This window comes from Haliotis cracherodii, unplaced genomic scaffold (assembly GCF_022045235.1).
Source record: "Haliotis cracherodii isolate W230 unplaced genomic scaffold, xgHalCrac1.p SCAF_20, whole genome shotgun sequence".
NCBI classification, from domain to species: Eukaryota; Metazoa; Mollusca; class Gastropoda; order Lepetellida; family Haliotidae; genus Haliotis; species Haliotis cracherodii.
The window spans coordinates 13,268,455-13,278,622 of NW_027266276.1; the positions used below are offsets into that span (position 1 = coordinate 13,268,455).

At 41.0% G+C, this 10,168-nt stretch overlaps 1 protein-coding gene across 1 annotated transcript; it reads left to right on the plus strand.

Moving 5' to 3' along the window:
* Positions 1-2,164: 2,164 nt before the first annotated feature.
* On the plus strand, positions 2,165-7,712 carry LOC139470075 (proteasome subunit beta type-3-like). The gene is made up of 6 exons (XM_071252364.1): positions 2,165-2,326; positions 2,939-3,123; positions 3,867-3,974; positions 5,120-5,297; positions 6,000-6,094; positions 7,537-7,712. Exons 1-6 carry the CDS (start codon positions 2,324-2,326, stop codon positions 7,583-7,585), a joined length of 618 nt encoding a protein of 205 aa, XP_071108465.1. The 5' UTR covers positions 2,165-2,323; the 3' UTR covers positions 7,586-7,712.
* Positions 7,713-10,168: the final 2,456 nt, after the last annotated feature.

Consider the following 10,168-nt stretch of genomic DNA (forward strand, 5'->3'; position numbering starts at 1 on the left):
TTGATATGTCATTGTCATTATTTGAAGGTTCTTCTTCCCGTAATAAAACAGTAATGCTGATCATAGCTTTGCTAGAGACTGAACAATACGACAAACCAATCAGACTGCGCGTATAACTTCCAGTATTTCGGTCAAAGAATCCCCACCTATGTGACACGTAATTCATATCATAATCGATGTAACCATCATCAACCAGTGCTTTAAGCCAACTCATTGCTGAGCATTTATTAATCCTGATTCATAACAATATTAATTATTTAAAACACGGGCTATAGACCACCAGCAAAACAGCTAGGCTACCTCGCTTTTTTTTTTGGGGGGGGGAGAGAGATCATGGGGATTTACGGTGTCCCAGCTTCCTGCACGATGCTCCAGCAGGATTCATCTCTTAGTTTCTGGTGGTTGTGCACAATACTAGCCAAGATTAATAAATACTCAGCAATGAGTTGGCTTAAAACACTGGTTGATGATAGTTACATCAATTATGATATGAATTACGTGTCACACAGGTGGGGATTCTTTGACCGATATACTTGAAGTCATACCCGCAGTCTGATTTGTTTGTCGTATTTTCGCACATTTATCGAAAGGGGACCGAGTCTTCTTGCAGGTTACGGAAATGGGCGAGTGTTGACGATTGCATTGCAGGCACTTTTCGTGCGTTTCCGTGATCTTTAGAGCTTTTTCGGAACGACAAAAGTGGCAGAACTTTGTTCACTTCAGTCCGGTAATTCGCTGGTTAATCTGTTTGTTAGCGCAAGTTTACACTTTTACTCGCTTAGGTGGACAGGATCCCTAAGATAATATGTAGTAGCGAAATAAACCAAGGCGAATGGTTATGCTGGACAGGTTACAATCAAAGGGGAATAACGCGTTCCAGTATGTGGTTGAAGCACATGTAAAATAATATATTACGGTTCGGGTCAAAACATTTTTCACAGACTCGAATATACCCGAAAACACTCGCGGAAACACAACAAACGTAAGGTCCAAAACACAACTGTAATACCCGTATCAATCATTTCTTGTTTGTTTCATCTCAAGCCACCCTCAAACATGGCTGTATACTTTCTTTTGCTTTGGAGTTTATGTTGTAACATTGTCAATATAAACTCCCAAAAAATTTATATCGTAGCTATTTCTTGGGAGAGAAAATACGTCCGGTTCCCTCCAATAACGCACGACTGATAGTGTGTGAGTGAGTTGGTTTCAGCGCCGTTTTGAGCAGTGTTCCAGTTATATTACGGCGTGTCAGCTAAATGTCGGAAAGCCCTAAGTGATGCAGGTCTCTGACGTTTACCATAGACAAAGCCTTAGGCTCTGAAAAATAAATAATTTTGATAAAATCAAACAACTCCATTTAAATTGAAAAGGAGCCCCAGTGAAATGAGAGATTCAGGGGAAACCTGAGAAAAATCTAAACTTGCTTCATTTAAAGCTTTTGCATTACAGAAAGAGCTGCAGAAGGGAATATAATGGTTTAGGGACTATGATACCGACTAACGTTTAACACCAATGAAACCCACGACGCGGTCTTCTTACAAACAGAAAATCATTATCAGCGAGAATCATTATCATAGGATTCTGGCACCATTATAAGGGACGCAACTCCGTCTGCGATATGCTTCGCCTAAAGGGGCATTCACACGGTACAACAAGATGTATACAACTAGTTGTACCATGCTAATGCCCCTTAAGACAACCGGACCAACCGTGTTCCATGTCAGAGTCCGTTTTCTCTAAAGGAAAACAACGTACCATATTTTTGTCATGTTCGGTTACTGGTAGACGCTTTTGGACATTTTGGTATTAAAAAGTTGATAGAAAACTCGCTAGAGTTTTGTAAATCGAAAGTTTGATACCAGAAAATTATCATTTAATTTTGAACCGATAAACCGTTTTCCTACCATTTACGCACATTTGTATATTTTGAGAGGAATAAGTTAATTCCACTTCTAATACTTCCAAAAAAGTATCTTCCTTACTGCCAACCTATCGTCATATTTGTTACATAATAGTAGTCACAAAGCATGAAGAAAAAGCTAAAATGGATAATGGAATTTATACAGCCCAGTGAGCAAAAAGCGGATTCTAAAACGAACCTAATTTATTTGTGGTCTTATTACAAACCACGATACCATGAATTATCTCCCTTAGACACTTCCGGAATTATGCGGCCTGCATGGTGACTTGCAAACTTGATTCTAAAAGCAGTTTGAATTCACCAACCCGTGCCTTCTGAGGCATACCGACGAACACTTTGCATAGAGTACACGTCAGGAGATTCGTTGTATCAAAAGCAGGAGTACACATCGTTTACAACATGGTAAGATACTTCTTTTTTGTTCGTTTGCTGGTCGTCCATTTCTCATGAAACAAAAACATCCACATTCGCCGTGTTCAATCAACGCAACTTGTTCAGATATCGTTTTTGATTATAGAAAGATAATATGTCATTATTATGTGTTGCGATACATTTCATTAACCCATTTTATAACTTTACATCATGTACAATTTTGAATAGTATTGATCATGATCAACAAATAAAATGTCAAAATATTTCAAACAGTTACTATTTTTACGGTTGACGAAGGGTAGTTACGGTACGATGTTGTTTGCTAGTTTCAATGATTATATTACTTAAAGTTATATACATGACATGTTCCGTGATATTTCTTGAATATTGCGGCCTGTGCCATTCTGTTAGACATCTCACATAACAAACGCTTCTGAAGACAACAAAATGAACATTGTGACTGTTTGGTATTTTATATGCCAAACATAGTCAATGTACTGACTTAAACCCTGCCTAGAACTAACCCAGTCTTATAGTTACTATATACTGAATTTTGAAGTTTGTTCTTTTCAGTTTATAGTACATTTGATATAAAAGTCTTCTCTTTTCATCATGTTTATCTAAGTACCAATGTCTCTTCAGAGTATTCTTGCCTACAATGGGGCGGCTATCATTGCCATGAAGGGGAAGGACTGTGTGGCCATTGCAGCTGACCGAAGGTTTGGCATCCAGGCACAGACAATAAACATGGAATTTGACAAAGTCTTTGAGATGGGACCACATTTATATATAGGCCTACCAGGCTTAGCAACTGATGTGCAGACCATGTAAGTCACTATTCAGCATAATTCAGTGCACCTTTTTTGATTATATTATATTTTGTAATTTCTTGACTTCTCTTAGAAATGACACTTCATGAGGAATGTACTGAGATTATTATTGCCTCACTAACAGGCATCTCTCTCCCCATTACATTTATTTTAACTCAACTAAATGGCTACTTTGGGTTGGCTTATTTTGCAGCTGAAAAGTGATAAGAATTGTTTTTATACTGTGCACTTGGTGTATGTTTGTAGTGTGTACATATTCTATTTGGGGCGGTCGCGTAGCCGAGAGGTTAAAGCGTTCGCTCGTCACGACGAAGACCCGGGTTCGATTCCCGACATGGGTACAATGTGTGAAGCCCATTTCTGGTGTCCCCTGCCGTGATATTGCTGGAATATTACTAAAAGCAGTGTAAAACCAAACTCACTCACTCATGAAGATCCGGGGTAGAATAGGTCTTCAGCAACCCATGCTTGTCGTAAAAGGAGCCTATGCTTGTCGTAAAAGGCGACTAACGGGATCGGGTGGTCAGGCTCGCTGGCTTGGTTGATGCATGTCATCGATCCCAATTGCGTGGATTGATGCTCATGATATATATTAACCACTGGATTGTCTGGTCCAGACTCGATTATTTACAGACCGCCGTCATATAGCTGGAATATTGCTGAGTGCGGCGTTAAACAACAAACCAACAACAACTCATATTCTATTTAAAGGCATTCATCATTGTACTATACTTTTGTAGTTCACAAAGACTGAAGTTCCGACTCAACTTGTATGAGCTGAGGGAAAATAGAAGGATCAAGCCCAAGACATTCATGAGCATGGTGTCCAATCTGCTGTATGAAAGGAGGTGGGTGGCACTGAACACTACCATGGTCTGTTCCAAGAGTTTCTACCATAGGATCTGTACCATTTGCATTAGGTTTTAGCTTGTTTAGCCTGACCATTTGGACTGAATTGCCCTATAGATCTAAACCTTGTAAGATTACTACAGTGTACTTGGCTGCAATCAGTATTACTCGACTTGGATTTGGACAAGTGGTTAATGTCACATACCAAGGTGAAGTCGGTTAGAATAGATACCTAGAACTCCATTGGTTTGGGACCCCCTCCTTGGTCCAGTGGTAGAGCGTCAGCCCAGAGAGCGGAAGGTCTGGGGTTCGATCCCCGTTCATACCAAAAGATATTATTGTATCTCAGTGAGCTAGCACTATGAATTGGCATTAGTCCGGACTAGTACAAGCAACCACATACACATGTGCATGCACGTCACTATATAAGTGCAATAATCTTGGTCGCGACGTTAAACCCAATTTCACCTCACTTCCATTGGATTGGTGATTAGCTTTGGAGACATAACTGATTGTAAGGTCATGGTACCCCAGCAGGATAGCATTGATCGTAAAATTAACCATGTTTTTTCTGGTCCTGATAATTACTGTTGTGACATATACTGAATAAAAATATTCAGTCATTAGGGTCATTAATATTTTTAAGGGTCTTTATGGCAATGAAGACTGAGCACACACATCATTACACATCTGAAATACTGTTCAAAGCAATGTTCAGCAAAATTTACTCACTCGTGTATATTTTAACCCTTTCAATAATCCGACCCCCTCCGTGGTCTACTGGTAGAGCGTCTGCCCGGAGAGCGGAAGGCCCGGGGTTCGATCCCGAGGCGAGTCATACCAAAAGACGTTAAAAGATGGTACTTGTTGTTACCCTGTCTGGCGCTCGGCATTAAGGGGCTAATACAAGGACTCGTCAGCTCGGAGTCAGTATACTGTGTCTGAGTGGGGTATTCATGTTAAACTGCGGCATGGTATCTCATAGGGTTAGCACTATAAATCGGCATCAGTCCGGACTAGTACAAGCAGCCACACACACATACACATGCATGCACGTCGCTATATAAGTGCAATAATCTTGACGCAACGTTAAACCCCATTTCACCTCACCTCACCTTTCACTAATCCATGTTATTCTACACAGGTTTGGACCCTACTTTGTGGAGCCTGTGATCGCGGGTCTCGATGCCAAGACAGGAGAACCATACATAGCATCCATGGATCTGATTGGTTGCCCAATGGAGACAGATGACTTTGTTGTCAGCGGCACATGCTCAGAACAGATGTATGGAATGTGCGAGTCACTGTGGGAGCCGGATCTGGTATGTCATTGGTTTCCTTAGTTCATTATGCATGTATTCCGGGTTAGAATTGGTCCCAAACAAGCTATGTTGTTGGAAGAAGCAGCATAATGGATTGTTGCTCATAATATCAATCACTGGATTGCTTGGTCCGGACTCTGGATTATTTACAGGTTGCCGTCTTATAGCTGGAATATTGCTGAGCATGGCATTCAGCAACCAACAAACACACACTCATTGTTCATGTTGGACAGTCTATATTAATTTTGTACGTCCAGTTTTATCTTCAATACGTCGCTATATAAGTGCAATAATCTTGGACGCGACATTAAACCCAATTTCACCTCACCTCACCTTTTATCTTCAATGCAATCGCTTTCAAGACAGTATAGAGTTTTGGTACACTTGGGCTTACAGACTTTAGTGATGAAGTGCATGCCTGGGCAGGCCAGAAACCTGTATTGTGGGTTCAAATCCCGGTTTGATCTGAGCATGTTTGTCAGCACGGTGCCCATGCTCATGGGCATCACCCAAGTGGCAAACGTCTGAGACCTGCCTCACTCCAGGCTTTCCTCCCTCGTTAAACAAACACTCCCTTAGACCTGCATCAGGTTGTTATCATGGATATGGGGAAGTCTACCCTGAGCCCAATTTTCTCTATTTTTTAGAGTGTTTGTCCATATGTCACTGTTATGTATGTTTCATAATGTCTTACATTTCCAGGCACCGGATGACCTGTTTGAGACAATATCTCAGGCATTGATGAATGCCTTTGACAGAGATGCTGTGTCTGGTTGGGGTGGTGTTGTCTACATCATGTAAGTTTCACTAGTAGATCTACCCAGTAAATACCCAAGGTGCTGCGTAAGTTACCTTTCAAATTGGTGGCTGGGAAGCATGATACAGCGATGACTTAGAAATGACCATTTCTTTTGAAGATTTGTCACAGTATTAGCTACCAATGCTTGCAGTAAGAGGTGACTACGCTTGTCGTAAGCGAATAACGGGATGGGGTGGTAAAGCTTGCTGACTTGCTTGATGTGTGTCATTGTGTCCCATTTGCATAGATCGATGCTCATAATGTCAAGCACTGGATTGTCTGGTCCAGACTAGATTATTTACAGACCACTGTCATAAAGCTGGAATATTGCTGAGTGCGGCATTAAACAACAAACCAATTGCAACCCTGTAGTGACTGGTTAGAATTGGACTGACTTCAGGTTTAAATGGATCCTCCGCAACATCTGCTTGTTATGTGAGGCAACTGTGTGTATCAACTGTCGGACTCAATGACTTGGTTGATTGCATGTCATTGTAACACGGCAGCATAGCTTATTGCTCACAATTTTAATCACTGGTTTGTCTGGTCCACAAACGATAATTTGCAGGCCTCTGTCCTATTGCTGTCTCAATGCAGACAACAGTGTAAAACAACAGAAAAAGAATATGTCCCAAGGACCCTTTTGTATATAGGAAGAGGTGACTAAAGTTACATTAGATGGGGTTGTCAGATTGCGTGTCATAACCTAAATGCATAGGACACTCATCATAATGTTAACCCTTGGCCAAGTCTTGGTTATTTGCAGGTTGCCGGTATATATCTGCAATATTAGTGACAGCGTTAAACAACATTCGCTCACTCAGTACATGTCATGCAGCTCAATGTATTTTCTTTATGATACAAGTTTTCTTTGAAACCCTTCCCTACTGAAAATCACATAGAGATCCCAATAAGAAAATTAAAAATTCCTTTGTGTTTTCGGGTTATTGAAATAGGATGAATTCATCCCTTTAATAAGTCTGGCCTAATCACTGGTAATAAGTATGTTTAGGGGTCCATAATCATTGTAATCTAAGGAACCTGGAGTTGAATGTGTCCCCAGCATCCTATTGCTCACTAAATAGAGAACAGGGGATGGTTATGGATTAGAATTGGTTCTCAGTAACCTATGCTGGTTGTAAGAGGTGACAAAATGGATCAGGTCGTCAGACTCAGTGACTTGGTTCATAGTGTTTCAACATACCCTGACAACGTGGATCGTTGCTCATCATATCAACCATCTAATTGTCTGTTCGAAACTCGAAATTATTTACAGACCACCTTCTTATAGTTGGAATATTGCTGACTGCAGCGATAAACAACAAATGGATACACCAAAACTCCTAGAGAATCTATTGGCTTAGAGAAACCAAGATTTAATTATTAGACATGTCAGAATGTCAACGCAATTTCATATGTTGACCCTTTCTCTGTTTTCAGTGAAAAAGACAAGGTGACGAAGAAACTACTGAAGACTCGAATGGATTAGTTTTATTCCCATGTATATTCAACACTGTGTAATGTATTGCGCTGTCAGAAGAAACATCACCTTCAAACTTCAGCCACAAAGTGGCACTGTCAGTTCCATTTCATGTACTAAAACACTTTAAACCAAATATGCGACTTTTTGTTTGAATTTTATAGCACGCAGACTGAAAGCTGTTGTTTTAGTATTTGAAATGCTTCAAGGATGTTAGGCAGTGATGGAAATCTGTTACAAAAACATCCCAGTCAGAACGTTATTTGCAAGATTCACTATGCAGAGTTGTGTCCCTTGGGCACTGCCTTCGTGGGCTGGAATCTCCCTCAGGCCTGATAATGTTTCAAGGTTTGTCAGCACCATACCCCTTTGAGGGTTTCACTAAAGTCCTAAACGTCTGAAACCTGCATCTTTTCGGACTTTGCTTCCACATTAAGCTAACAAGAGGTGATATAACTGGAATACTGTTAAAGTCAGCCTTAAACCCAACTCATTCACTCACTTAGGCAGCAGCGTGCATTCAAATGTCCTTTGCTATCTCCCAGAGATGTATACAACCCAAACTGCATGATATGTTGTGAAATCACACAACCGCCACATTCTGCCACCACCCAATCACTGCCACGTGAAGAGGGGCACATTTAAAAAGATTGCCTGCAACAACAGACACCTGTGCCCTGACAAGTTGAAAAATCAACTGGAGAAGCCCTGGTCATACGTCCACCCCTGTGAGGGGTGGAGGAGTTTTACGTCCGGTACAAAATTATTGCATTTATATAGCGACGTGCATGCACGCGTGTGTGTGGCTGCTTGTACTTACCCGGACTAAACAACGTCTAGACCAAGACTGAGAATGGACCCTCAGTCGTGGAGCATAGAGACGCTGTAGTCCAGTAAGGATAAATAAGAAGTAACTCTGCCTATATCATTGTTTGATCACCTTCCATTAAGACGATTTCCCGACTATCAATCTCCTAACACTGATACAGCACGTGTTGCTTCATGAATGTAACACAATGACGATGCCGTGAGTTTGTGAGCACGTGCGCTTTCAAAACTTGGAACCTGTATTCAACCCGGGGGTTAACTTTTTCTCTGTGTAAAGTGTGTTCGTCTGTTCCCCGACCATCAACCAATGAGCACTGAACGAATCAGAATCATGTGCCAATAACGTGTTCCACGCGTCCCTGGATAAATACAAAGACAACACATTGACCATGAGACAGATGGAGGTTGTGGCGACACTTGCAAGCTGCTTTATGTTCCTCATAGTAAAGAAGTTGACATCCATATAATCCTCTATCTTATGTGTATCACTTCTAAATGCCTCTTTCGAAGACCTAATATAACAAATAGGTTTGCAGAAGTCGTTTTCTTCATCAGGATCTGAATAATCGATTGCCCAGTGTCCATTTCACCCTGGACCCGCTTGCACAAAGCGATCTTAGCGCAAAGACTATTGTAAGCCTATGTTAAAGTATGGGAGTTACGATCATCTTGGCGCTAAGATCGCTTTGTGCAAGTGGGCCCTTGGTGAAATGGACACTGGGCAATCGACTATTCACCGTGATAAAACTGGAATACTGTTAAAAGCGGCGTTAAACCAAACTCACTCACTCAGTGGGCAAGCGCTAAAAAACGGCATTAGTCCGGACTAGTAGAAGCAGCCACACACGCACACACATACGTGCATGCACGTCGCTATGTATATATGTAAGTGCAGTGCGACGTTAAATCCGATTCTACCTTCATCCTAGGGTAAAACAGGACATTCGTTGACGTATAGTTTATTATTACATAAACTTTCGAAAAACACTCAAACGTTTATTTAATATGCAAAAGTTCACGATAACAGACCTTCATTGCAGATGTCTATAGAAACTAGTAATAAGAGTAAAAATCACGAGGAACAGACGGCGGACATGCTCGATCATCCAGGTTGTCGTGTCGCTCTCAATCTTCTGTTATGATCCATACCCTGGACAAAGTCAGAACCATAGTTCAATTTTAACTCACTCCGAAAGACAAAAGGTTACTACGTCCAAAGATAATACACTCGGGAGCTTAGTATTGTGATAACGAGAGATTCCGATGGTGACGTCACTTAATTATGAAGCTTATCTGGCTTCAAATAGGTATTATTTCAATAAAATACAGATCTGTACCTCAACGATAAGGAATATAAGATAGCTACGCGATAAATCGCAAAACAAACAATGACGTACGAAGCATGATTTATTTCACGATAAAGCATTGTTCTATCATAACGTCATTTCTGGAGATTCGAACATGCGCTCGCAACTTGATGACGTCGTATATTGGACGACGTTATTTTTTAGAGGGAAGTGTCTAGTGAGTTGTTCCCCATAGATGTAGTTGGGCAACGTAGATGAACGCATTGTCCGTACGATCGTTTTCAAAAGTGGGAGAGATATGACAGTCGGTATTGGGAGAAAATGTAAGATAGTCGACGCTAGAATTGTGAGAGTATCCGGGAAATACCAAACTTAACCCCACTGTTCATAAAATGGATTTGTCCGACATTGCCGACGTCGGATTGTATTCAAGGAGTCATCATTATTTAAATACGGG